The following is a 27,860-nucleotide window of genomic DNA, read 5'->3' as shown; positions in this document are numbered from 1 at the left end:
TGTGGTTAATAGGGAAGTAATTTTCACCGCTTCTGTTTTAAAATTTGGTTTAAATTAATTACAATGAAATAAAATGAAAAATTCAGTTTCTTCATTGTACTAGCCACATTTCAAATGTTCAAAAGCCACATGTGGCTGGTGCCTACCAAGTTAGCATAGCTAGGTAACATTATTTTTGAAACTTTGGTTCACAGCCACCTAATTTAGTAGGTATACCATCTTAAAAAATAAAAAAAAGGGTAGAATGAAATAAGCTAGAATGGAAATATTGTATCAATGTAGTAAGAGTACATAGTTTTTGTTTCAGAATGTATGTATTTATGTATATGTGGGGAGATCACAATGTAAAAATATACTACTTTGGAATACAGCAAAAAGTTTTTAAAAATCTGGGACACCTGGGTGGCTCAGTGGGTTAAACCCTCTGCTTTTGGCTCAGGTCATGATCTCAGGGTCCTGGGATCGAGCCCCGAGTCGGGCTCTCTGCTCGGCAGGGAGCCTGCTTCCTCCTCTCTCTCTCTGCCTGCCTCTCTGCCTGCTTGTGATCTCTCTCTGTCAAATAAATAAATAAAAATCTTTTAAAAAAAAGTTTTTAAAAATCACATCTCTGTAGCATGTAGAATATTGCCTTCCACATAATAGGCAAATAAAAATGTTTGTTAAATTGGATGGTGACCAGTGGCACATACGTGTAGGTGATTGTTCAAAATGATAGTTTTTTTTTTTATTATTTAATGCTATTTAAGTTCTTCCCTGCGCAGCACCAGAGATTAGATAGCAATCAGGAAAGGTAGATTAGGTCATACTATGCCAGGCTAATAATTTGGACTAGTCTGTGGAAAATGAGAAGTCACTGAAGAACGAGTTGTGTAAAAAATTGTTCTGACAAGGAAAAACAACATAAAATTATCACTCTGACCACAGTAAATGCCCTGTGTTTGCTTCTAATTACTCTAGAGTCACGATCACTATTCTCTGTTAAAACCATAGAGTATAAGATCTTTCCTCTCTATAAAACACCCTTTTCACCAATGCCTAACTTTCCTTCATTTCTTCCATTATTTGTTATGTCTGCAGAATTGCCCCTAGGGGAAGCCTCTCTAGGGGGGTTCTTTGGACCTGCCATGCCCCCCGCCCGAGCCTATCAATGTAATTTTCTCTGGCCCTTCAAAGGATGCCTGAATAATTGTAGATTCACATGCAGTTGTAGGAAATAATACAATGACATGGGCTCTTTATGCTGTTTCCCCCAGTGATAACAACTTTAAAAACTGTTGTACAATATCACAGCTAGAAAATTAACATTGGTAGTCACAATAAAGAACATTTCCATCATCACAAGGATCCCGTTTTTTGCCCTTTTGTAGCCATGTCTACATCCCTTCCGCTCTACAGGCAAACACGGATTTGTTCTCCATTACTATAATGTTGCTTCAAGAACGTTATATATGGGCGCCTCGGTGGCTCAGATGGTTAAACGTCTGCCTTGGGCTCAGGTCATGGTCCCGGAGTCCTGGGATCGAGTCCCACATCAGGCTTGTTGCTCAGTGGGGAGCCTGTGTCTCCCTCTGCCTCTCTCTCTCTGTCTCTTATGAATAAATAGATAAAATCTTGAACAAAGGAAAAAGAATGTTATATAAATGGAATAGTATAGTACATAAATTTGGGAATTGGCTTTTAAAAAAAGAGAGAGGCAAACCAGAAAACTGACTCTTAACTGCAGAGAACAAACTGAGGGTTGCTGGAAGGGAAGCATGCAGGGAATGGGTAAAATGGGTGATGGGTTAAGGAGGGCGCTTTTAGTGATGAGCGCTGAGTGTTGTAAGTGATGAATCACTAAATTCTACATCGGAAACTAATATTACACTGTTAACTAACTGGAATTTAAGTAACAACTTTTTAAAAAGCCTGTTTCTCTGGAGAGTCAACTAGGTTGTTTTGTGTTACTCCTTTTTCTTGCCAAATACTATGGTGTGGATGTACAGTTAAACTGTTCACCTGTTGAAGGACATCTGTGTTGATTCTAGGGGTGTTTTGGCAATTACAAATAAACATTCATATGCATTTTTTTGTGGGGACATAAGTTTTCATTTCTCTGGGATAAATGCCCAGGAGTACAATTGCTGGATTATGTGGTGGCTGCATATTTAGTTTTTGTTTTTTTTTTTAAAGCCTACCAGCCTATTTTCCAGAACAGCTGTATCATTTTTCATTACTGTAAGCAATACACAAGTCATCTAGTTTTTGTGCATCTTTACCAGACTTTGGTGTTATCACTTGGTTTTTGTTTTAACCATTTTAATAGTTATGTAGAAAAGTTCAACCTCTGTAGAGGGCAGTTGGCATTATCTATTGAAGTTACAAATACACATATTCTTCTGATGTGGCAGTTGCCCATATGTACTAGTGCACATGTGAAATGACTGTTAAGAGCAAAGGAATAAAATTATATGTGTGTGTGTGTGTGTGTAATTATATATTATATGTGTAATAAAATACAGATCTCTCAGTGAGTGCTGGTTAAATAAATTGTGATTTAGCAACATAGTAGAGTACTACGCAGCTCTGAAAGAGAAGGAAACTTTTTATTGACTATGGAAGAGTTCTAAGACTTATTAAGTTAAACTGAGGGTTTTGGAGGGGTGCGGGTGGGGGTTGGGTGAACCTGGTGGTGGCTATTAAGGAGGGCACATATTGCATGGAGCAGTGGGTGTGGTGCAGAAACAATAAATCTTGGAACACTGAAAAAACAAAATTTTTTTAAAATAAAATTCAGCAAATGGTTGCAATATGCTACCATTTATATAGAAAGATTGGGGAAAGAATATATATACACACACACACAGTTGAGAATATATATATTAATATGTACATATCTATAATATATATACAAATTTATATAAAGAGTATACAAATTTTTATATATAATTATATGTAAGTACAAATTTATGATAATATATAAACTCTTATATAAGAATATAATATATAGGGGCGCCTGGGTGGCTCAGTGGGTTGGGGCCTCTGCCTTCGGCTTAGGTCATGACGTTAGGGTCCTGGGATCGAGCCCCACATTGGGCTCTCTGCTCAGTGGGAGCCTGCTTCCCCCTCTCCCTCTACCTACCTCTCTGCCTACTTGTGATCTCTGTCAGATAAATAAATAAAATTTTTTAAAAAAAGAATATAATATATAAATTTATATAATATATAATATACACATTTGTGTATATATATAAGCTTGTATATTTCTGTTTCTGGGAGTTACCCAAGAAAGTGCTAATGCTGGTAATTGTGGGAAGAGAGGAATGGGGTAAGAGGGACATGTTTTCTCCATATTTTTATACTTTCTGGTTTTGAGCCATTTGCAGTGTATTGCCTATTAAAAATCATTGACTAATTCAGATTTTAATAGCAATAAAATAAAAATTAAAACTGCTCTCTGAAAATAATAAAACTAGCAAATTATGTATTTCTTTTTAATTTGATTTTTTTCCCCTCCACCTTGTTCAAAGGAGAATAATTTATCCTTTCAAGTAAAAGGTTTTTTTTAACTATACCTACCTATTTACTCTATGAAATAATGTTGGTAATTCATTTATATAATAAACACTGACAACTTTAAACAATATAAACGAAAAGGATTTTTGTAAAAAAAAAATTTAAAGAACTTTGAATTTATTAAGAAATTGAAATTGACATATATTTTCTATTTATGATTCTAGTATTCTAGTTTCCAAAGGACTTACATTTTTCATGAGTAAGAATTTAAAATCAAGATTTCGAATCTGTAATAATATTTTCTTTTATCTCTTACAGCAACATGAGATTTTTGATGATTGCTTTAGCGTATGCCATACCACTTGGTGTATTTGCTGGTTGGTCTGGAGTTCTGGACTTAATTTTAACACCAGTGCATGTCAGCCAGGTAAACATTTTATTTCTTTATATGTTGTAGGTATTTTTAGTTCATTTAAATTACAAATAGTGTCTGTATGTCTTGGTTTAAACTTCAAGGCCTGGGTAAAACATTATCTGATACCATTTTTGCAAAAGCAAAATCCTTAAGAGATAGTTAAAAATAATACTGATTTTCTTCCTGGATTTTGTTAACAGCCATGAACTTTATTTACATTTATTTACATTTATTGGCTGCTGTTAATGATGTTAATAAACAGAAGAATAGAGGAGGAAAGCTTCATTTGTTGACTGCATCCTAATCTTGCTTCACAGTTTATAAAGATTTAAGATCCCATTGTCATATATATGGCTACTTTGTCTTTTTAATTTCTCACTTTCTCTCTAGTCTCAGAATCTCATTTCTTTAAAAGCATTTCACCTATATGCTTCAGGCCATATATTCCTTCTCCTCACTTCTAGGTAGCATGGTAGAAAGGCGCAGAGGGCTTCGAAGGGGCAAATGGAAGAAGTCCGGCACACGGCCATGCCATCCCACTGTATGAATGAGAAGTGATCTGCTCATTCTGCTTATGATGAACATTTGGATTGTGTACGGTTTTTGACTGTCACAAACAAGGTGTAGGAATGTTCTCATATGCTCTTGAGGCACCTCTATACATATTTCTGTTTGGATATCTAGCTAGGAATAGAATTACTGGTGATGGTGTATGCCCAGTTTAATAGATGATGCCAAACTTCCCCAAAGTGGTTGTATCAGTTTATAGTCCTACCAGCAGCACATGAAGTTTCTCATTGCTCCACATCTTCACCAACCCTTGGCAGTGTTAGTCTTTTTTAAAGTTAGAAATGCTAATGGCTCTGCAGTTAAATGCCATTGTAGTGGTACCTTTTTAAGTGTTTGTTGAACATTTGAATATCCTTTCTTGTGACACACTTGTTCAAGTCTCTTGCCCACTCTTGGGCTGCCTTTTTCTTACTGATTATAAAGAAGAGAGCTGTGCAGAAGGGGCCTCCCCAGAAGGCTATGACTATGTGGGGTCCTCAGCAAGTCTTGGCTGAGAGATGGACTGCACATATAAAGGGTAAAGCTCCCAGAGGCTTAACGGAAAGATGGCCAGGAGGTGTAAAGCAGAACGAATAGAGTAGAGGGCAAGCAGGGCTGGGCTCTTAGATTCTCGCTCCGCTGGAATGATAAGACCTCATTATACCTTGTTAATACACTTGGGCTTCTTCTGAGACACAAGAATCTAGGCCAGAATTTAGAATCAAGAACCATACTCTAGATAAAATAAGGCCTGTTCTACTTAGACCCACAGTACGCAAGCCCTGAAAAAAATCGGCTGAGGAGACAATTTGGAGATTGAGTCCTACCAAGTGAGGGGAGCTCAGGAAACGCTATGGTTTCTACTTACATACCTTAATAAAACACAAAATTAAGCCTGTACAAGTTCAAGGTAATCAGTTATTAATTGAACTGCGGACTAACACAAAATGCAAAAATGAACCATTTTAGAAAAAGATAAAAGGATCCAGAATCTTTATATTGTGTCATCCACAGCACGTACCCTACTGTTAAAAGAAAAAAAAAAAATTAGACAAACAGGAAAATGTGACCCGAATTTATAAAGAGGAAGTACTGAATAGAAACCAACTCAGAAGTACATGTTGAATGTAGCACAGAAATGCAGGAAAGAGAAATCTTTTCTTGCTTGAAGTTTATTAATATATGTATAATAAATATACCATACATACCATATTGGACAGTGCAGATCAGAACATTTCTGTCATCATAGAAAGCACCATTGGATAGGTTTATCATTATTCCTTTCACATTTAAACCTAGAATTGAATTTTGTGCTTGTTATAAGGTAGGAGTTCAGTTTCTTTTTTCCCCATGTAGGTATCCGTTAACCTGGTATCAGTTTTTTAAAAGATCGTGCTTTTCTCTTTTTTTTCATCTTTGTCATATTGAAGTGCCCTTATATGCACAGATGCATTTATTTTTAATATTTTATTTATTTATTTGATAGACAGAGGTTACAAGTAGGCAGAGAGGCAGGCAGAGAAAGAGAGAAAGCGAAGCAGGCTCCCTGCCAAGCAGAGAGCCTGATGCGGGGCTCGAGGGATCGTGACCTGAGCCGAAGGCAGAAGCTTTAACCCACTGAGCCACCCATGCGCCCCACAGATGCGTTTCTAAACAACTTTTTTCCCTCTAGTCTATTTGCCTATCTTTTATCACTTTTATCTACCCATATGTCTCAGGTATTCTAGTGTTATAATAAACTTTGGTATTTTGTAGAATAAATACACCCCTTTATTGGGATTTTGGCTAGAAATTTTTGAATCTCCAAGATAAGTTCAAGAATTAACTTCTTTGTAATTAATTTCTTTGTGAGCCATATACTACATTTATTAATAAATTCCCCTATGTTAATTTCTACAACTACATTGTCTAGTAAAATGGCTACTGGCCAACTTGTGTCTATTTAATTTGAAATTTAAATTAGTTGTGGGGCACCTGGCTGGCTCAGTCAGTTAAGCATCTGCCTTCAACTCAGGTCATGATCCCAGGGTCCTAGAATCGAGCCCCACGTTGTGGTCCCTGCTCAGTGGGGAATCTGCTTCTCCCTCTGCCCCTCCCCCTGCTTGTGCTCTCTCTCAAATAAATAAATAAAATCTTTTTTAAAAAAAAGAAATTTCAATTAGTTGATGAAATAAAATAAAAATTAACTTTCTTAGGTTCTATTTTCTCTAATTTTCTTTGGAGACTCTATATGTTACTTTCACATTATATGCCCTATGTCTCTTAATCTCTTTTCTGAATTTTCTGTCCTTTTGCCTTTCTCTGCTTCAGACTGGCTGTTTCATCTAGCCTTTCTTTCAACTCACTGTTTCAGTTTTCAGCTCTAATATTTTTGTTAAACTCATCTCTATGTTGTTAATTTCACTTGTACTCTGAAGTTATAACATTTTTATTTGAATCTTTTTCATAGTTTACAAATTTCTATAGAAGTGCTCAATCTTTTACTTTTTTGAATTATTAAAAATAGTTGCTTAAAGTCTCATAATTTCTTGATCTGGATCCCCTGTGGGTCTGTTTATATTTGTGGTATCCATTTATGTTTTCTTATCGCCTTATGAGGTGTGCCTTTATTTTTGACTGAGTGCCAGACATAGTATATAAAAAATGGTAGAGCTCACTTAAGCATCAAGATGATGTTATTTAACCCGAGAAAGAACTAGGTTTTTTCTTACAGGAATCCAGGAATCCAGTTTTAGGAATTGAGGTAACTGCATTTCAGTCCCACAAAATACTATTCTATTTTGAGTGTGTGGTATCTTAGGTAATAGCCCTTCAAAGTCACCATCTAAAGGCTGAGGTTTGGGGGCACCTGGGTGGCCCAGTCGGTTAAGTGTCTGCCTTTACCTCAGGTCATGATCCCACATCCACGTCAGGCTCCCTGCAGAGCGGGGAGCCTGCTTCACCCTCTCTCTCTGCTGCTCCCACTGCTTGTGCTCTCATGCACTCTCTCTGTCAAGTAAATAAATAAATAAATCTTAAAAAAATAAAAATAAAGATTGGGTTTTTTTTACAAGGCCACCCATCCTACAATAGGCCCTGAAGTCAATTTTTTTTTTTCCCCTTCTGAGGCAGGTATTCCAAGCATGCTCAGTTCCAAGAAAGAAGAGTGTAGCACCCATTTATTTATTTTTTTCATTTATTATATATTTATTCAGCCCTCTGTTTAAAAATTTTATTATTTATCCATTTTTTGGGAAGTGTAGTTGGCACACAATGTTACATTAGCTTCAGGTGTACAACATAGTGATTCAACAAGTCTGTACATTATGCTCTGTTCACCACAGGCGTAGCTCCCATCTGTCACCATACCACACTATTATAGTACCATTGGCTATATTCCCTATTGTAGCACCCATTTAAAAATTCTGATTTTGCAGATTTTATGCTTCTCATTATAAATCTCGAGACACCCTTTCAAGTGTCTTTCTCTGTATAAACTCTGAGAGAGAGATGAGGAGTCACACCAGGTATTAAATAAAGTGAAATTTAAAATTAAATGAGGAAGAATGAAGCACTTGGATGAATCAGTTAAGAGACCAACTCTCAGTTTCAGCTGAGGGTCATGTTCCTGGAGTCATGGGATCGAGCCCTGAGTCAGGCTCTGCACTCAGTAGGGAGTCTGCTTAAGCTTCTGTCTCTCCCTTTCCCTTGCCCCCCACCTCTGCACTCACTCTCTCTAAAATACATCTTATTTAAGAATTAAAGAAAAATTGTAATAAATTAGTGGGTAGAATATTATTAACTAAAGCAAATGTCATGAACAAAGGAAGCAGAAAAGCACCACTGGCCTAAAAGGACCAGGATTACTACAGTTGGATGCACAGTGGTTCTTCGCCTGACACAGGGCCCCACTCACCCAGGGGATAGATGGAAATGTTTGGGAGGGCCTAATAGCATTAAGTGGGCCTTAGACAATGGATACTAAATGCTCTGCAGGGAAAGGGGCAGTTCTGCAGAACAGAGAATTCTCTGGCCCCAAATGCCAATGATGAAAAAAAAAAAAAATGTGGAGCTAAATTAAGCTTCAGGCTGTTCTCTTTCTCCAGAGAGTACTTATCTTTGTTCTGGCACCAAGCACTGTTAAGTAATTGTATTACTTAGAGTAGGCTAAGCTGCTATGAGAAGTAGAATCCCAGAATTCTGAGGCTTAAGGAATTTAGTTCTCATTTACATCATAATCTAGGACGGTTTGCATAACAATCTAGGACATTTGTCCACAGTTCCGATAGCTCTTTTCCTCCCACTGATTTAGAGACCCAGGCTGCTTCCACTCTGCAACAATCCTGTCGCCTAGGACCCTGTCATTGTATGCATGGTTTAGGCTGGTGACTACATCCCGATTCTAGTAGTTGGAAAGGGAAAGGAAGCCCGAAGGAGCTTCAGCCGTCTTCCAGGCTCTCGCTTGGAGGTGGCACACTTTCATTCTGCCCACTTCCATTGAGAACTTGTGCGCATAGTCCCATGTGTTTGAATGGCCACTAAGACATACAGTCCACTGAGTGCCTAGGTAGAAGGGAACATTTTGGTGAAGAGGTGTAATGAGAAATATAACTAGGAAAATAATAAACAGTAGAATTTAGTTAGGGCAGCTCTCAATTGACAGGTCAAGTTTGGACTCAGCCCTATAACCACAATGAAAGCCAGTAACTATTTCTGAGCAGGAAAGTGGAATGATTGGGATAATTATTCTGGCAATAGTGGGCAGAATAGGTTGTGGCGACCATTTAAGAAGCTATTACAGGAATCTAGAAGTAAGAAATAAGGTAATAAGCAAGCATGGTGGCCATGGGAAGGGAAAGAGGAGACAAAATGCACTGATACTATTAGGGATACATGGAATTCCAATGGTAACCAGTAACATGTATTGAGCATGTTAGCTTATTTAAGTCTTAAAAAAAAAAATCCTTGTTATCCTCATTATAATAATGAGGAAACTGAGACTTAAGAGTATGAATTGGGACAGAAGCCAAGTCATAGGAGGAGTTAAAAATACGTGAGTGATGGGTGAATCTAGGCGGTATTTGTAGATTGCTCGAGAAAGTTTGGCCATGAGCGGAGGAAAGACTTAAAGACATTATTAGATAGATGGAGAATCATCATCAGGTGGTAGTAACAGCCTTTACTGAGCACTTCCTGTACACTGACCACTGATTTAAGTCCTGTACACAAATTATCTCATTTAGTCCATTCTGTGGGTAAGAAGACATAATTTGTCCAGGGTCATAAAGCTGCTAAATGGCAGGGTTGGAAATGTTTTCCCATGAGTGCAATGAGCTATATATTTGAAACCACCTCAAATTGTCTTTCAGCAGTCTCCCTAGGTGCTTAACCCCCATTTCTCATGCTCTCACTTGCTTTCTTTTCTGTGAGTTCTCTCTCCTGTGACTCTTGATACATCTTTAATTGTTGCCAGCTGTTTGAGCACCTGATTATTTCCCAGTAGTTTCCTGTATGTTGGTTATATTTAAACCTCTTGGGTCAGCGACTGTCTTCTGTCCTTTTCCTGTTTTCTTAAGGGTTCTAGTACAATGTAGTACATACTTGAAAGCATTTATTTGTGAAACTGATTATTTTGTTGATTTAAATATTCCAATAAAAGTTAATCAAGAATATCCTTACTTAAATAAATTGGATTAGTCACACATGAATCCTTTTATTTTATTCATTTTCTTAAATAGTATTTCTGAGATTTGTTGCCATTTAGTTATTGATAAAATATTGAATTATGCATGTATATAGAAATGCATACATATATATTGAATTATGTATTGATTAGAGAAGATCTTTTTTTCATGCTTTCTTAATTTCAATCTTATAGTCTTACATTAAATGTGTCTGCCACTTTCTCCACAGGTAGATGCTGGCTGGATTGGATTTTGGTCCATAGTTGGAGGCTGTGTTGTTGGAATAGCTATGGCAAGGTGAGAATATTTTACGTTAACCCTGTGAGTGGGCTGAACCAAAACCAAAAAACAGAAAAATGACTGCTTTTGATAAATGTTAAGATTCAGGGAAAAATAAAACAGGCAAAGGTCAGAGAAGGGCACTTGTTCAGACTATAAGAAAATTCATATGCAGTAAGAATTTGCTGCTACAAGAGACCTTTCTCAGGAGTAATCTGTCCTAAAATGTTTTTGGAGGATGGAGATGTATTTCCAGTGTAAGCTGCCTCTCTCCCATATTATTGGAGAATAGGATCTACAAGTGGAACCCAGAGAAAGGCATTACAATAATAAAGACAAATTGATTACTTACTGAGAATAGAGAAGAATTGAAAAGAACCATTTGTAAGAGCATCTCTAGAACTTTCCATGAAAAGGGAGGATCTGATTAGCAGAAATTTATTTTCAGTCTTTTTTGGCAGGTACATCCCTGTTTATTCCCTTTTGCTGAAAAATGTGCATAAAGACTTCCAGTTTCACCAAACTCCCTTTGATCTTAACCCATTATGACAACACATTTTTAGAATGAGTCAGAAGAAGGAAAAAGCCTCATTTCTTTCTAAAAAAAAAAAAAAAAAGAATGGAAATATCACTTATCCAGATGACTGCCTGTAAAACTATTCTTGGTGTTTCCAAGGAGATAATACTCATTCACTTCCCAAATCATTTACCTTGTTTCATCAAAAACAAAATTAGGCAATCAACTTTATCAGAAAAAGAAGAATCTAATTACATATTGGGGGAGATCAAATAAGATATGTAAATCACCTCAATTTCTAAATACTTAAACATAATTGACACAGGATAATATTATAGCTAGACCTTACAGTTTACATAGTGTTTCTGGGATAATGAAAGAATAAATTGACACTGTAATTTCTAAATCACTCTAAGGTTTTTACAAGTTAGGGAAATATAAGAATAAAATCTAAAAGCTAAAGAAGAGGAATAGGCAGGGAGCATTTGTAGGAAATCACTACATGGATACTGAAATACATTGACCTGTCACATTTGACAGAATCTTATCTAATTTTTCTAATTAAATCTCCAAGCCAATTATAGTGAGTCATCATTAACCAAATCCTATTCTGAGCCCCACATAGGTCAAAGAGGGAACTAAGATGTATCAAAAATGACATCTCACGTGTACCTTTCACTTTATGTTTTTTCTGTAAACCCTTTATTTTATCTATTTAGAAATAGAGCTAGAGGAGAAGCTGAGAGTGAGGACATTTCTGTTTTTAATTTGTTGAAATGGAAGTTCTTAAAAAAATACTACCCTTACTTTGGGATCTGAAATCAATTGTAGCTATCTGCTAGGCCTAGAATCAATTTTAAAGTTATGTTCATAACACCATTTGGGGGATCCCTAGAACAGAATCTCCTTAAAGACATTAGTGCTTAGGTGATTTTTTTTGTAATTATGGTACTAAAGGCCACTAGCAAATGTCCTAATAGTTACACTATCCAAATGGTATTACCCATTTGAAAGGACTAGGTTTACAAAAATAGATAAGATCACAGTGGTTTGCTTATTCTTGTGTGATCTGGCCCTGTCAATGTCCTCACTGCTCAACTTTTTTCGGTTCTGATTGTACCAGAAAACTATTTTATTCTCTCATACCTCGCCATCTGCCTGTGAGACAAGTACATTCTTGCAGCATACCAAAACATAAATCAAAAAAGTGTTTGGTGGGCGTGAAATTATAACAGTTTTTGGATTTTCTTGAGGGAAATTTCTACCAAGCTGTAGAACCTTTTTCAGAGTACTTAAGAATTTTCTGCTAGTGAACTTTCATAGTCGAGAACAAACCTAAGTCATTGGGCAAAGATGCATCCATTTTTTCCACCAAAAGATGGCATCAGCTGTCATAGGAAGCTATTTTAGCCTAGGTAAGGCTTACAAACATGATTAACCTTGTCACATCAAATAAGCATGAAACACAAAAGACAGTATTGAAAATTCTAAGAGGGACCCTAATGTAATTACAATAGAAATTAAGATCAATTTTAAAGCTTCAAAGTAGAGGAAACATGGTAGATGTTGTATTTGGGATAGAATCGCTTTTTCTACAATAGAAACAATTCTCAAGGACAGAGTAAGTTGTATGTAGGCACAGCCAGAGAATTGTGCCTGTACAGCCAACAACTATAGGTGAGGAAAAGTGGTCGGCAAATAGAAAAGTTGTGGGTCTTAACTAAATAATAAGCATCTCTACCGTTTGCCTTTTTATTTCATGTTAATTCAGAGAAAAGCGGGAATTTTGAAAACTTAAAATGCTATGAAACATAAGTTACAACCTTTATAGGATAGTATTCGTTACTCCAGAGCTACATTCTTGCTTTCAAAAGCTTACAGTCTAATCGGAAGACAAAAAATAAACACATGCCAAAACAAGAGAAATGCCAATAGAGATAAATGCTGTGAAGAAACAGGGTATGGAGATGGGATGAATGGTGAGGACTTCTTCCATGAGCATGGAGAGTCTTACTGAACTTACTGAGACCTGACGACCTGTGGAGTAAGCCAGAGTGAGTCACATCAGGAATGGGAGGAACCAGCATTCCAGGCAAACAGGACAAAGGCAAAAGCTACATCTTGCTGTGGGAAACAACCCTCGCTTGTACAAGAAACAGAAACAGGGCTTCCCAACAGGAGAATAGTTAGGTGGAGGGAGAATGGAGGCAGAGACCAGATTATATAGGAGCCCAAGGGGCTCTAGGGGTAAGCATTTGTATTCTCTGAGTTTGAATTTGGGGAGAGCCATCTTTGCCAGTTTGTGTCAACAGGTTAGCCCGTTTTCTAAAACTGGAATAGTAGGTGCTCGTTATAGAATTTTGGGAAGTATAGCAAAATATTTGAGGAAAGTAAAAGTAGCATTTAAAAACACAGAATCCAGGGGTACCTGGGTGGCTTAGTGGGTTAAGCCTCTGCCTTCAGCTCAGGTCATGATCTCAGAGTCCTAGGATCGAGCCCCGCATCAGGCTCTCTGCTCAGCAGGGAGCCTGCTTCCCGCCCCTCTCTGCCTGCCTCTCTGCCTACTCGTGATCTCTCTCTTTGGCAAATAAATAAATAAATCTTTTAATTAATTAATTAATTAATTAATAATAAAAACACAGAATCCATCCTGTCAGTTACAGATCTTGAGCAGAGATCACATTTTGTGTGTTTTGTAAGAGGAAAAAAATACCTGCCACAAAGTAACATTTATCACATATATACAAAATAAAAGGTACCAGTTAAAAAAAGTTTTGTTACTTGCTTTAAAAAGAATTCATGGAAATTTCTTCAAGAAAGCATTGTTTAATGAAAGTGTGTCATTAATTTAAATAGTATCTTCAAAATCTGGGTAGGCTTACAATAGAATGTTGTTTCTTTTCAGGTTTGCAGATTTTATCAGGGGTATGCTGAAACTAATTCTTCTCCTCCTGTTTTCTGGGGCTACCCTCTCATCCACGTGGTTCACCCTGACCTGTTTGAACAGCATCACTCACCTGCCTTTAACCACAGGTAAACAGAGACTATTTTGAACTTTGAATTGATATTTTCAGTTCATGAAAATATATATAACCCAAAAGTAGGACTTTTTTTGTTTTCTATTCTCTAGAAATAGAATAAGTAATTATAGTTATAAAACTATAAAAATTATAAAACTAATAAATGTACAAAAATATTTCCCAAGTCCAGGCGTCAAACTATCTTCCTAACTAAAAAGAGTTCAAGGACCACCTAGATGACTCAGTGGGTTAAGCCTCTGCCTTCGGCTCAGGTCATGGTCTCAGGGTCCTGGGATCGATCCCCACATCAGGCTTTCTGCTCAGCAGGGAGCCGGCTTCCTCCTCTCTCTCTGCCTGCCTCTCTGCCTACTTGTGATCTCTCTCTGTCAAATAAATAAATAAAATCTTAAAAATAAAAAGAGTTCAAGAAATAATGAAAAATACTTTCACTGGTATTTTACCTATGGAAAAGAAGTATAATCTTTAGTCTAAACTTATATATAGCATGGAAAAACCTATATTCTTTTAAAATTCATATCAGAGCATAATACAGGGATTTTTATCTTCTTTAAAGCCATTACATCATTGTTAAGAAATAAGGAAAATGAGTAAAGGCATAAAGCTTTGATGTTTGAAGTATATACCAGTAAAATTTCTTCCACCAACACCTATAGGTTATTCAGTCTTCTTATATCATTAATATAAAACAAAACTTACTGGCAAATACCTATTAGAAGTATATTATAGGCAGCTTACTTAGCTCATCTGACTGACCTGAAATATTTATAGTTGCTATTGTACTGTTATTAATAGTATCATTTTGGGAGTCTGCATTAGCTTTCTATGGCTGCTGCAACAAGTTACCACAAATATAGAGGCCTAAAATGACACAAATTTATTGTCTTACATTTTTCGGTTAGAAGTCCAACCTGGGTCTCACTAGGCAAGAGTCAGCCTCCAGGGAAGAATCCACATCCTTGCCTTTTCTAACTTCCAGAGGCTGCCGACATTCCTAGGTTCGTGGCACCATTCCTCCATCTGTAGAGTCAGCCGTGGGTCAAGTTCTTCTCATACAACACACCTGCACCTTTCCTCCAAGTCACATCTTCCTCTGAGCTCTCATCTTCTGCCCTGCCTTCCACTTTTAAGGATCCATGTGATTACCTTGAGTGCACCCAGATAATCCAAGATAATCTCCACATTTTAAGGTCAAGTGACTAGCAACCTTAATTCCATCTGCGGCCTTACTCATACATAGACTAAAGGGACCTTCCTCCCATGGAGTCCCCATAAAACATACATTGCCACTGGGCAGTTGGTCCCTGTAGAGCTACTTTCAGACTCTCATGTACTCTTATCCATGCAAGTGCTTGTTACAACAAATAATCCTACAGTCCTCCAGTCTACCCTTACAACAAATAAAGCCATAATTAAACACATAATCCCATAGGTGGCTATTACTTGCAGATGGATTAAAAAATCAGCATCTTTAGCAGAATTCCTTTTGTTAAAGGAAAGGAAAGGGAAAAGCAATAGCAGAGCTCTCTTGGTCTATAAAATGATCTGTCATAGTATCCCAATTTGCATATATGTGCTCTGTAATAAAATGACCAGCAATTTATATATCAGTTTATATATCAATTTATATATCAAATTTTTCTTTTTTTAAAGATTTTATTTGTTTATTTGACAGACAGAGATCACAAGTAGACAGAGAGGTGGGCAGAGAGAAAGAGAGGGGGAAGCAGGCACCCTGCTGAGCAGAGAGCCCGATGCGGGACTCGATCCCAGGACCCTGAGATCATGACCTGAGCCGAAGGCAGCGGCTTAACCCACTGAGCCACCCAGGCGCCCCTATATATCAAATTTTTCAAAGATAACCTTTATTTAGATATCCATCTGCCCTGGAGTACCACAGCAAATTCACAAGGGCATCATGGCTTATTTTAAATTTCTGAAGGAAACACAGGGATATTCCCTATCTGTCAGACCCTTTGTGAACCTCTAGTTCGAGAGAGTGCCCAGTCTCCTCATTAGATCCCTGCTGCATTCTTTTTGATAACATCCTATCTTTGAAAAGTTTGGTTTCCTGCAGTGGCTGTGATAAAAAGTAAATACTGCACAAAAATCAGGAACAGGATATAAGGGTGGGTGTCAGTCTGATTCTCAGGTTTGATTCCAAGATTTGAGAAGTCATGCAGTGCCCATCAGATTGCCCATATCTCATTAGTAAGTGATTGCGGTTATTTGAGAATGCAATAAAAATATATTTCTTTCAATATATGGGTATTATTTTTTAAATGGCCACTAAATTGTTAGGACATACACATTTATTAAATGGTTTGGCCCCAACTATGTAATTAACAGAATGGTTACTTATTTCTCTTGGCCTTGGGCATACTGAGGCACTAAGTGTGCTATAAAGGCAGGTTTGGAAATTTCTACCCTGTACCATCCTGCCAGGAATCCCTCTCTTTAATTTTTATTGCTTTGCCTGTAAAGCCCAGTCGTCCAGAGTAATAGCTTTTGGATAATGTGTGCTTTTTATATACTAACATTCCTACATTACGGTTTTGGAACAATTTTGGCAAGTATTCTGAGCCAGAATTTTTTGTTTTATTTTATTTTTATTTGGGTATGATTTCATAATTTAGCAGTTGCACAACATTCTGGTGGAATAGTTTTAGTTTGCAACCTTTTTGAGTGCATTACACTCGGATGTGTGTGTATGTGTGTGTGCATGTGTTACTGTATGTCAAGTACATATCTGTTAGATTCTACAAGAACAAAGTTGTGAGTACATAATGAACATATATTTGCCCTTGAATTAATTGTAGAATATTCATCGTAAGACATTACGTTCATGAAATTTTATGTGTTTTCTATTTGCTATGATAAAAGTAACAGTTTTATCTCAGGTTGGGGACATCAAGAAAATTTATTTTTTACCTCCTTTTTTATCTAGATCTGTAATAATGAGTGTGTTACTTTTACTTGTTTCTTTTCTGTTTTACTTGTATAATCAGAAAAAAATGTGTTGAAAAGTATACATCTTTTTTATTTTTTTTAATAATTTTTTAAATTTTTTTATAAACATATATTGTATTATTAGCCCCAGGGGTACAGGTCTGTGAATCGCCAGGTTTACACACTTCACAGCACTCACCATAGCACATACCCTCCCCAATGTCCATAATCCCACCACTCTTTCCCTCCCCCCACCCGGCAACCCTCAGTTTGTTTTGTGAGATTCAGAGTCTCTTCTGGTTTTTCTCTCTCCCGATCCCATCTTGTTCCATTTATTCTTTTCCTACCCCTCAAACCCTACACGTTGCATCTCTACTTCCTCATATCAGGGAGATCATATGATAGTTGTCTTTCTCCAATTGACTTATTTCGCTAAGCATAATACCCTCTAGTTCCATCCACGTCATCGCAAATGGCAAGATTTCATTTCTTTTGATGGCTGCATAGTATTCCAGTGTGTGTGTGTGTGTGTGTGTGTGTGTGTGTGTGTATATATACCACATCTTCTTTATCCATTCATCTGTTGATGGACATCTAGGTTCTTTCCATAGTTTGGCTATTGTGGACATTGCTGCTATAAACATTCGGGTGCACATGCCCCTTCGGATCAGTACGTTTGAGTATACATCTTTTTAAATCTTAAAGGAGAATTGATATAGGTGACCCTGGTCAGGACTATGTTTTTCCAGTCTGTCCTTGAAAATAATTATGTTGGACAGAAAGGAAAGCAGGATTCTAAATTAAATTAAGGCCAGGACAGAAAGGTTGAATCTGATGTAGCCATCTTCACAACCACCGAATTTATAAATTCTACTGTTCTTTACAATTGCAGGTCAGTTTTTGAATGTCACTTAGAAACTCCTGAAAGAAAGAAAAAAAAAAGAAACTCCTGGTAGATACTTTTTTAACTTATACTGCATTAAAAACTAGATTTTCACATTCCTTTCCTGAATGATCATGGTGGGTATTTTTTTTTCTTTCCTGATACTTACCACCTAACTCTTACTCGAGTGCGTCTTATCTCCCCTGCCAATCTGAAAATCTGGAGCACGGACTTGTGCCTTATCAGTTCTGACCCCAGCTCTCACCCCACTACTTAGCACAAGCCCTGAATAATGAATGAATGAAGTGTGTATTATCTCCATTTTGAATCTCAGTAGATAGGACTTATTGCCAGTAATAGCAACCGTGGTCACTCTGTTACTCAGCACTGGCTGTATGCAGGCAAAAGGGCACATTTTAATGGAACCAATGGAGAATTTGAATAAATCTGTCACAGATACTCTTACTGCCTTTATAAAAATCTGACCTAATTCCTTTTAAGTAAAAGAGATTTCATGAAAGGGAACTTACAACAAAATCTAATTATAGACAAATCTAGACCTTTAGACTGATATTTAAAGCCAGTAACGGCAGATTCGTATTTCTTTTTTACCAGAGTCATTCTTCTTTTTTTTTTTTAAATTTTATTTATTTATTTGACAGAGAGAGATTACAAGTAGGCAGAGAGGCAGGCAGAGAGAGAGAGGAGGAAGCAGGCTCCCTGCTGAGCAGAGAGCCCGATGCGGGACTCGATCCCAGGACCCTGAGATCATGACCTGAGCCGAAGGCAGCGGCTTAACCCACTGAGCCACCCAGGCGCCCCTCATTCTTCTTTTTTTAAGGAGGAAAATATCTAGTCTTTTTCCCATTTCTAGTAAATTTAGTATTCCTGTTGTTACTTTTAAATAACGGAAGAATCTGCATGAAGAATGTGAAAATATATGCATTAATTGTAATTGTTGACATAATAAAGTAAAAGCTAGTTAATTTTGTTAACCATGTGTTATAAGTGCTGGTACTATTAAAACCATCTGTTGCAGTATTTTTTGTGATCTGCTGATCTTGATATTATTGTTGCCATCTCTATGGAAAAAAAAAACAAACCAGGATCATTCCATTCTATCTAGAGGTGGACTGTTTTGATACACGTACTTGCCTATATACATCCCCTTGGAGGATATCAGTAGTATGCTTTTATTTCTTTGAGGGAACTCAGCATTTAAAATTGCATTATGTCTTTATTAATTCAGGTGTCTTCAATATGGCAGATAAATTAATTCATGACTAGATAATGTGAGTTTCAAAATCTTGAAGCTTATTCTATATACAAAATTATGAAAAGACATTTTTCACCTTATCTGAAAAGTAGGTATCTAGTCCTGTTAGCCACAACTCACACAGTCATTTTTCACTGAACAGATAAACGCTTTGAAAATGGCAGTTTGAAAAATGTTAGCACTTTGGTGTTGAGTTTGCTGAAACAATATAATTTGGGTCTTAGCGGAAGTTGCCTTGGGAGGTTCTTCATCTAACTCAAGTTACTGGAAGACCACAGCAGCAAGGTCAGAAACAGATAGTGAGTGGGGAATAAGCGGGGGGGGGGGTGCAGATAAGCTAGACGTGAGCCCCATGAGAGTGATAGGTGACTACAAGCTTATGTCAAGAGGCATTTGAAGAAAGAAAACATATTCGGTTGTATTGAGAGGCATGTGATATGTATAAGCTAGAGGGTGATCCTCTTAATAGGAATGAGAAAATCCAGAAGGAGATGATGAGCATGATTAAAGAAGTGCACACTTTTTTTTTTTAAGTGGACTCCACGCCCAGCATGGAGCCCAACGTGGGGCTTGAACTCACAACCCTGAGATCAAGACCTGAGCTGAGATCGAGTCAGATGCTTAACTGACTGAGCCACCTAGCCACCCCAAAGATGTGCACACTTTTAAGGAAATAAGGGATTTAAGGAAAGAAAGCTAAGTGACTTCATTATTCTTTCCACCTTTATGAATGGACATGACTGTTACTTACATTCGTGACTGTCGGATCAAGAAGTTAAAAATAGAATGTGGATTAAAAGAAGGGAATGGATTTGTGAAAAATCTTAAATGTAAGAATCCTGAAATGTTGATAGGGCCTATTGGGCAAGAGCATATAAAGTTTATCCACAGAGATTTTCAAGAAGAGGAACAAGTCTCTAAGCAGACCCTGTTTCTGGAAGGTGGAGGGCTTGACCAGGTGATCAGTCAGTGTTCCATGATATAACCGCGTATCGCCTTATACAGAACCATAAGTAATTTTTGGGGAACTTAAAAGTCACTGATAAACCTATACCTGTGATATCTGATAGCACAACCCATCTCAACTCTGGGCCCAACATTTCAGATTTCTGTGAGATACAACCACTTGGCTTTCTAGCCAGAAGAGACTCTGAATCTGTCAGCCTTTATAGGACTAAACTGAGCCAACAAAGCAGCGAAACAAAGGATATCCGCAAAGTAATAGCATATAGAAAGAAAATCAGCACCATTAATGATTATTGCAGCAAAATACACCCTATCCTCTTTTGGAGCTCATATTTTATGAGTACATGAAATATGCAGTAGCATATTTTCATCAGCAGCAGATCATGAAGGCCACAGCAAATATTTTTAAGGAGAAAATGTGAGGCTGAGAGGAGAAGCACAGCTCAGAAGTATAGAATTGTATCCCATATATTCGGCACACCCAGAACCAATGGAAAAAACTGCCGTTAACAAACACTGTGAATGTTTACAGTTTCTCTTTTTACATGTGTCTTTATTTCCTGAAGGAGCATTTTCATTTGCAATATCAAGTTTAATTCAGATTGTAGAAATATTTTTAATAAAGGTCTAATCTAATAATTCCCAGTTATCTTTCCTCACTTTATCATAAAATAAAATTCAGCCAGCATGCATAATAATAAAATTTATTCAATAAAGTATATTAATATTATAAACCAACTCGATTCTAATCCTTTAAACTTTTCATGGTAAACATTTATTGTACTATTTTATAATCCTTATTTCTTACGTGTCGTACGTTTTAATAAAACTGTAAATAAATTCTCTGTAAGTCTTATCTACCTAGAGACACCTTTAAAATTTTTGTTTTTAATATCCTAGTTAAGGGCACCTGGGTGGCTCACTTGGTTAAATGTCTGCGTTTGACTCAGATCATGGTCTCAGGGTCCTGAGATCGAGTCCCACATCTTGCTCTCTGCTCAGTGGGGAGCCTGCTTCCCCCCTCTGCCTCTGCCTCTGCCTGCTGCTCTACCAACTTGTGCTCTCTCTCTCTGGCAAATAAATAAAAATAAAATCTTAAAATATCCTAGTTAAGGTCTCTACCTAAATGTATTTGTTATTGATCTTTGAATGAACCTTAGTTATCATCTGGTACTTATCTCTTCAGTAAATGAATCTCTTCCATTACAATCCAGATGTGTGTCCATCTGACTGCAACTGGAATACTGCCTCAGAGAGGAAGCTATTCCCTGTCCCATTGTTTGTTGGTTCTGGGTCCTGGAAAATTCTTCCTCCTATTGAGATAATGGATTTGGAGCAACACAGCTTACAGGGCAAGTCAGCTCCCTCCCTCTTCCACTGACATCCTCAAAATATTAGCCCTGTCATATCTGTGCTTTGCCTTAATCTCAGCATCCATCGGTTCTCACAAGCTGTCCTCATCAGACATGGATTCCCAGCACTGGCCAGCACAGTCAGCCTCTTCTATTTTTTTCTTTAAGATTTTATTTCTTTATTGGTCACGGGGGTAGAGAGAGAGAAAGCATGCACACAAGCACAGGGAATGGCAGGCAGGAGAGGGAGAGGGAGAAGCGGGCTCACCACTGAGCAAGGAGCCAGATGTAGGACTTGATTCCAAGATCCCGGGATCATGACCTGAGCTAAAGGGAGATGTTTAACCAACTGAGCCACCCAGGTGCCCCAAGTCAGCCTCTTCAAACCTACTATAGCATGTTGGGGTTTTCCTGAAAACCTGTTTCTATTAGAATTTAGCATACTTTTCCTGCTGTACTCAGTACCTGATACTGGAGGCTATTATTGCTCTTGATTAGATATAGCTTTAAAAAAAAAAAAGAAAAAAAATAAAAATAAAATAAAATAAAAAAGAATGAAGTCTAATTATCTTCTTAGCACTGTGCAGGTAGATGGCTGCTAAACCATAGATGTGGATCATGTTCTTTTAGATGAGCAAGAGCTTTTAGATATGCAAGAGCATATAAAGTTTATCCACAGAGATAAACTGATGAGGAGTAATATGTTCTATTTATGGTTCCAGCATAGCAGCTTATGTATAGTAGGTGCCTGATAAATGATTTTGAAGAAAAGCTTATGTTTTCCCTATCACATACCTAAACACTAATTTTTTTTTCTAAACACTAATTTTTGAACCCACTTTACATTTATCGTGACTAAAGTTCATCATCCTGTTTGTAACTTTTTGGTGCTCTATTTTTTATTTTGTCATCTGTCTTAATGTGCAATGACTTCCAGCTTTTGTGCTCAAGACAGATTTGGGAAGTGTGCCTTTTGTGTCAAGACCAATGAATAAAAGAAATATCAAGTCTTGTTGTTGTTGTTGTTGTTGTTTTTCAATCTGACACAGTGGCTGAAAACCCGCTAGATTCTGTAAGCTTTAAATATATTGTTTTTATTTTTTTTTTATTTTTAAGATTTTGTTTATTTATTTGACAGACAGAGATCACAAGTAGGCAGAGAGGCAGGCAGAGAGAGAGAGGAGGAAGCAGGCTCCCTGCTGAGCAGAGAGCCCGATGCAGGGCTCGATCCCATGACCCTGAGATCATGACCTGAGCTGAAGGCAGAGGCTTAACCCACTGAGCCACCCAGGTGCCCCAAATATATTGTTTTTAGCAACGCTAATTTACATTGTTTCTAAATAAGTCATTTTGACTTTCAGAACTTTGGGCACTTCATCTATAAAATGCCTTACCTGCTTCAAAGAGTCAGTAGGATGATCAAATATGAAAATATATTTGAAAGCAGTTTTTTAAGTGTTTTAAAAATTATATAAATCCAAGGTTTGAAGTTGTTTTGTTATTAATGATATTGAGAATCTCATTAAATGCTGAATGAAATAGGTTTTTTTTTAAATATCTTATTTATTTATTTGAAAGAGAGAGAGTACGAACATGAGTGGGGAGAGGGGCAGAGGGAGAAGCAGACTCCCTAGGGAGCAAGGAGACCATCGCAGGGCTTGATGCTAGGACCCAGAGATCATGACCTGAGTAAGCCAAAGACAGAGACTTCACCAACTGAGCCACCCAGGTGCCCCTGAATGAAGTAGTTCTTAATTTGAAATTTCATCGTTTGTTTTGTAACACCTAAGGTTCAAGTGTTTGGGTTAATAAAAATGTATTTTAAACTTTGTTTATTTCCCTAAAGTTTACTAATTTAGTTCATCATTGGGAACAAGAATGGGATAAGTAGTACTTTCAGGGTTATGACCCAATTCATGTTCTTGAAATATATCCATTGTAACTGCATTTTGTACTATGCAAGACTATTTTTCACAGTTTGAATTGTGGGCCCATGAAATTTTATTAACTTCTCTGAAAAAAACCCTGCATCAGCATTGTGTTTGTTCTGCTAAATTACCTTGACTTTTTAATTGAAAGGCAGTTTATTATAATTTTAGTATCAGCACTATAGAAAAGCCAAAGAAATATTTAACAATCATGTAGTTTGAACCCTCTCTGATGAGCAGGAAATTATCTTGTCTGCCTGACTTTTAATAGATGACATTCACCCACTGGATCTGCCAAACCAGTGTATAAAGATACTATATCAGCCTCTAAACTGAAAACTCAAATGGAAGTGAAATTCAAATCAGCCTCTGCTTTATGTATGCGTGTCCCAGAGCTCCGCAGAGCCTATGAAATCAGTCCTAACACAGCTGCTTTTCCCATTCTGATTATGATCCTGATTTAACCCTTTCCTGTATAAATGATTTTGATTCTTTATGGAATAACAGGTGATTGCAGTACGTTCATCCAGTGTAAAACACTGTCTTGGTCATCATTTCTATATAATACAAAAAACAAACCCCGAGAGTGAGAGAATTGAATGAATTGAATGAAAATACAAGCTTTTTGTTTACTAGCCTGTGAAGTTATTTCATGCATCTCAGCTCATTCATCTTATGTGTAATACAAAATGAAGTGGGAATATTTGTGTCAAGGATTCTGCGCAGGGGCTGGATTACGTGGCTCCCAGGGGGTTGGGGGGGAAGTCTATGGGTCAGACCACCCAGTGATAACCATTTTTGAATCTGTGAGCTAAGAAATTTGCATGAGGGGAGTTGGATCAACCGTTGTATCATTAGCTTACAATCAAATTCTCTTTGTTGTTAAATAGGTAAGATGTGCACAAAATAAATAATCCAAATTCAATTAGTAGTGAAAAGGTATACGATAAAAAATGTCTACCCTCCTATGGCTTCCAGTTTTTCTCTTTAGGTGTAACCCTGAATGTCCGTTTCTTGGGTATTTTCCCAGAGAATTCTATAAATTTACAAACGGGTGTCTGTGTGTGTTTGTGTGTGTGTGTCCATGTGTCTGTCCTTTATAAAGAAATAACACACTGTCCCACACCTTTCTCACTTACATACCTTAGATGTCATTAATATCACTATAAACAGAGTTACTGCCAATTTGAATGGTTGCAATAATACACCTTTGGGTGTTTGATAAATTTTCAAATGACCAACCCCCCTATTGGTGGACATTTAACTTGTTTTTTTATCGTTTCATACTACAAACAATATTGCAGTGAGTGTTCTCTATATTCTTGTACCTTAATGGCTATAGGGTAAATATCTGGAAGTGGGAATTGATGGGTCAAAAAGTAAGTGCATTATTTATTTTGATAGGCATTTTCAAATGACCTGTCAGAAGATCAGCTCTTTACAGTTCCATCAACAGGGTTTAATTTACAACAGAAATTGTGTCTTTCCCATGATAAAGATTTCCTCTTCCCTTCCCTGAAATCAGATACTTAGGAGACCAAAATCAGAAGATTTTTAATGAGCATGAAGTGAACCAAGGGAGTGGAGTGGTGTTAGGGGTTTTCAGACAGGGCCGCTCATCTCACCAGGCTCTCCTTGTCTGAGACATCCTGTCTCTCTCGCGCTTGCTCGCTCGCTCTCTGTCTCAGTACCATGCTTAACCCACTGAGCCACCCAGGTGCCCCCTCAGGACCATGCTTGATTAAAAAACAGTAAAACCAAACCTCTCCTTTCAAGTCTTCAGACGGATAGTCCTCTTTCTGTATGTCCTCATAATTATAGTATCATTCTTTCCTTCTTTTACCACATGCAAATATACCATACAGATTATGGTAATTTTTCAGTTATTTTAACTTGCCTGCTTACAAATTACATGTGAGAGTTCATCTCTTTCAGAAAGAAAAATGTCAAAAGGATTCTTTCCCGACGTGTTCCCTAAAAACAGCTCATTCATTCTGTTCGTGGGTTGTGAATCCTTAGAAGTCACATGTCCCGGTTCTTAAGAGTTTGATTTTTGCTGTTATTTATTTCAATATTTTCATATTTCAGATTCCTGGACCCATCCGTGTTTGGGTCAGTAGCCACCACTGACTGACTGATAAATTATTATCAAGTGTTTTGTAGGTAGATTATGCTATCAAAGCTGCCAGTGACATTCCATCCTTCCATTTCCTCATGTGCCACTGATGAGTCACGTGTAAAGGGGAGTGTGTTGACTGATTTATGTGATCTGTGTCTGGCAAGTACACAGTGAGCATGAGGGGTTCTGTTTTTAAGAATCTTGAAAATTACTACATATTGTAAGTGGTACTTACTTTAATTATCAGATGCTTCCCATTTAATTCTGTGAATAGTTGGGTCACTGCTTTAGCCTGCTGTGTGTTCTTTATTCTCTGTCATCCTTTTGTTCTCTCTCTTCATGTGTATCTTCTAGTCAAAGAAAAAATATGATCACCACCATTTGTGTTATAGAATTATTAAATATTTTATAATCCTGGAAGAATAGTATATTTGGAAAAAGAAATGGGAATTGAGGTTACTATACAGAAACTTTTTTCCTTAACAGATATTTTTATTTAAAATATTTTTCTGAGAAAAAATAAAAAATAAGTATTTTCCTGGGAATTTCCCTCTACTTGCTAGAGGAGATGCTGCCCAGTTCATGAATCATTAAATAAAGCTGATTGGATTTTCAGAATTTTTAAATATAAAAAATAAATATTTTCTCAATAACCTTAGATCTTCAGAATTTTTAAAAACAAAAAAATAAACATTTTCTCAATAGCCTTAGGCTTAGAATAAATTCTACTCATTATTATATTTGTGGATATGATATATGTATTAGTCTATAAGGGATATGTTTTAATTTTCTGTAGGATATCATTTTTTCCCTCATTGGTTTTTTTTCACCTTAAATTTAAGGTAATGAAGGTTTGTATCCAGACAGTAGCTGTGACATAGCTATTTGGAGTGGGGTACATTTCCCTAGACATTCTTCTAAGTATAAGAATAATGTCCTTATTCAAAGATTTCACTATAGAATCCAGTTAATGGGCTTTTTATTGCTAACCTGAGATACTAACCACTCTTGATTACATCTCTGGGTGAAATTTTTTTGTGTTCCAAGAAACTTATTATATTTTTAAAAAAACTATTGACATAAAATTCGTTCCAAAATGAAGATTAACTCTATTTTAAGTGCATCTCCAGGAATTACATACTAGATATTTTTATTTTTTAGTTGAGGGAGATTCCTAACCAGTCCTTTTAAGTATGTAATTTTCCATAACACTTAATGTATCTTACACTTACTCTTAGATTTTAAGTTCTCTTTAAAATTGTAGAAAGAGTTTAGATTTCAAATTAAGTTGCTATATTTTATCTAAGAATCTATCAGCCAGGAGTGTGTCTAAGGGAGAAGAATCCTTTTAATTATTATTATAGTGACAAAATTTTTTCTATGCTTTGGAATAATCCATACCAAAAAGACAAAGCAAATAAACTGGTTATCTATCATCCAGCAACAAAACTTGCTCCTATCACTCCACAAAACCAGAGCAAAGAGCTGACAGATAATGATACTTTGTCAAACTTTATCAGCTACCATTGAAAATATGTGAAATTCCAGAGTTACTACTTATGAAAGAGAATACCCAGAAGATCTATCTGCTAGGACTCCCTGCTGCTGCCATGAAACTAAAATGTTTGTGTTTTTATTTTAGTGACATTGTATGCCTCCTGCATTCTCCTGGGAGTGTTCCTGAATAGCAGTATACCTATATTTTTTGAGCTTTTTGTGGAAACTGTCTACCCAGTTCCAGAAGGAATTACTTGTGGAGTTGTCACTTTCCTAAGTAATATGTTCATGGGAGTACTTTTATTTTTTCTCACATTTTATCACACAGGTAAGAAATTTGACTTTTTATCTCCTAGCTAAATGTGTTATGAGAGAGGTTTGTGGTGCTGATGTATAGGGAATTTATATGGAGAATTCTCAGCAAAGCAAATCACTTTGAGCTTTCACGTGCCAGTTTAAAAAAAAAAAAAAAAAAAAAAAGATCCTCAGTTGTTTTTCTTGAAATGCATTCTGAGCCCTGTCTAGTGCGCCCTCGCTCCCTAGAGGTTCTGGTTTCATTAACCTGGACTGGGCCCTGCATTTGTATTTTTAAAAGCCCCTCAGGTGATTCTAATATGCAGTTTCCTTCAGAACCACTGGGCTGTTGCTTTTTAAAAGGTACTTAGAATCTACTGTCTTACCATAAGATATAAATTAATTTCTAGGGTATATTTGTAGTGTAAAGCCTTAAAGATGAGTGAGGTCACCTAAGGAGTATATAGAATGTATAGAACAGCTCTGTCCAATGAAAGTTTTTATGATGATGGCAGTACTCTTTATCTGTACTATCCAATACAGTTCTGCTAGCCACATGAAACTAGTGCAAATAAGGAATTGGATTTTTCAAATTTCATTTTAATTACGTTTCAATAGCTACATGTGGCTAGTGGCTAGT

The 27,860-nt window shown here is 36.9% G+C and overlaps 1 protein-coding gene across 1 annotated transcript in view; it reads left to right on the top strand.

Annotated features, from left to right (window-relative positions):
* The window catches only part of SLC49A4 (solute carrier family 49 member 4), a 68,564-nt gene that overhangs the window by 33,685 nt on the left and 7,019 nt on the right, over nucleotides 1-27,860 (top strand). Inside the window, exons 5-8 of the mRNA XM_044252205.1 lie at nucleotides 3,814-3,922; nucleotides 10,352-10,419; nucleotides 13,824-13,951; nucleotides 27,072-27,254. Of these exons, the coding sequence (XP_044108140.1) occupies nucleotides 3,814-3,922; nucleotides 10,352-10,419; nucleotides 13,824-13,951; nucleotides 27,072-27,254 (488 nt within the window). The remainder of the gene's footprint in view (nucleotides 1-3,813; nucleotides 3,923-10,351; nucleotides 10,420-13,823; nucleotides 13,952-27,071; nucleotides 27,255-27,860) is intronic.

The sequence above is a fragment of the Neovison vison genome, chromosome 6 (assembly GCF_020171115.1).
Source record: "Neovison vison isolate M4711 chromosome 6, ASM_NN_V1, whole genome shotgun sequence".
Lineage (NCBI taxonomy): Eukaryota > Metazoa > Chordata > Mammalia > Carnivora > Mustelidae > Neogale > Neogale vison.
This window is presented reverse-complemented; position numbering and strand designations above follow the sequence as displayed.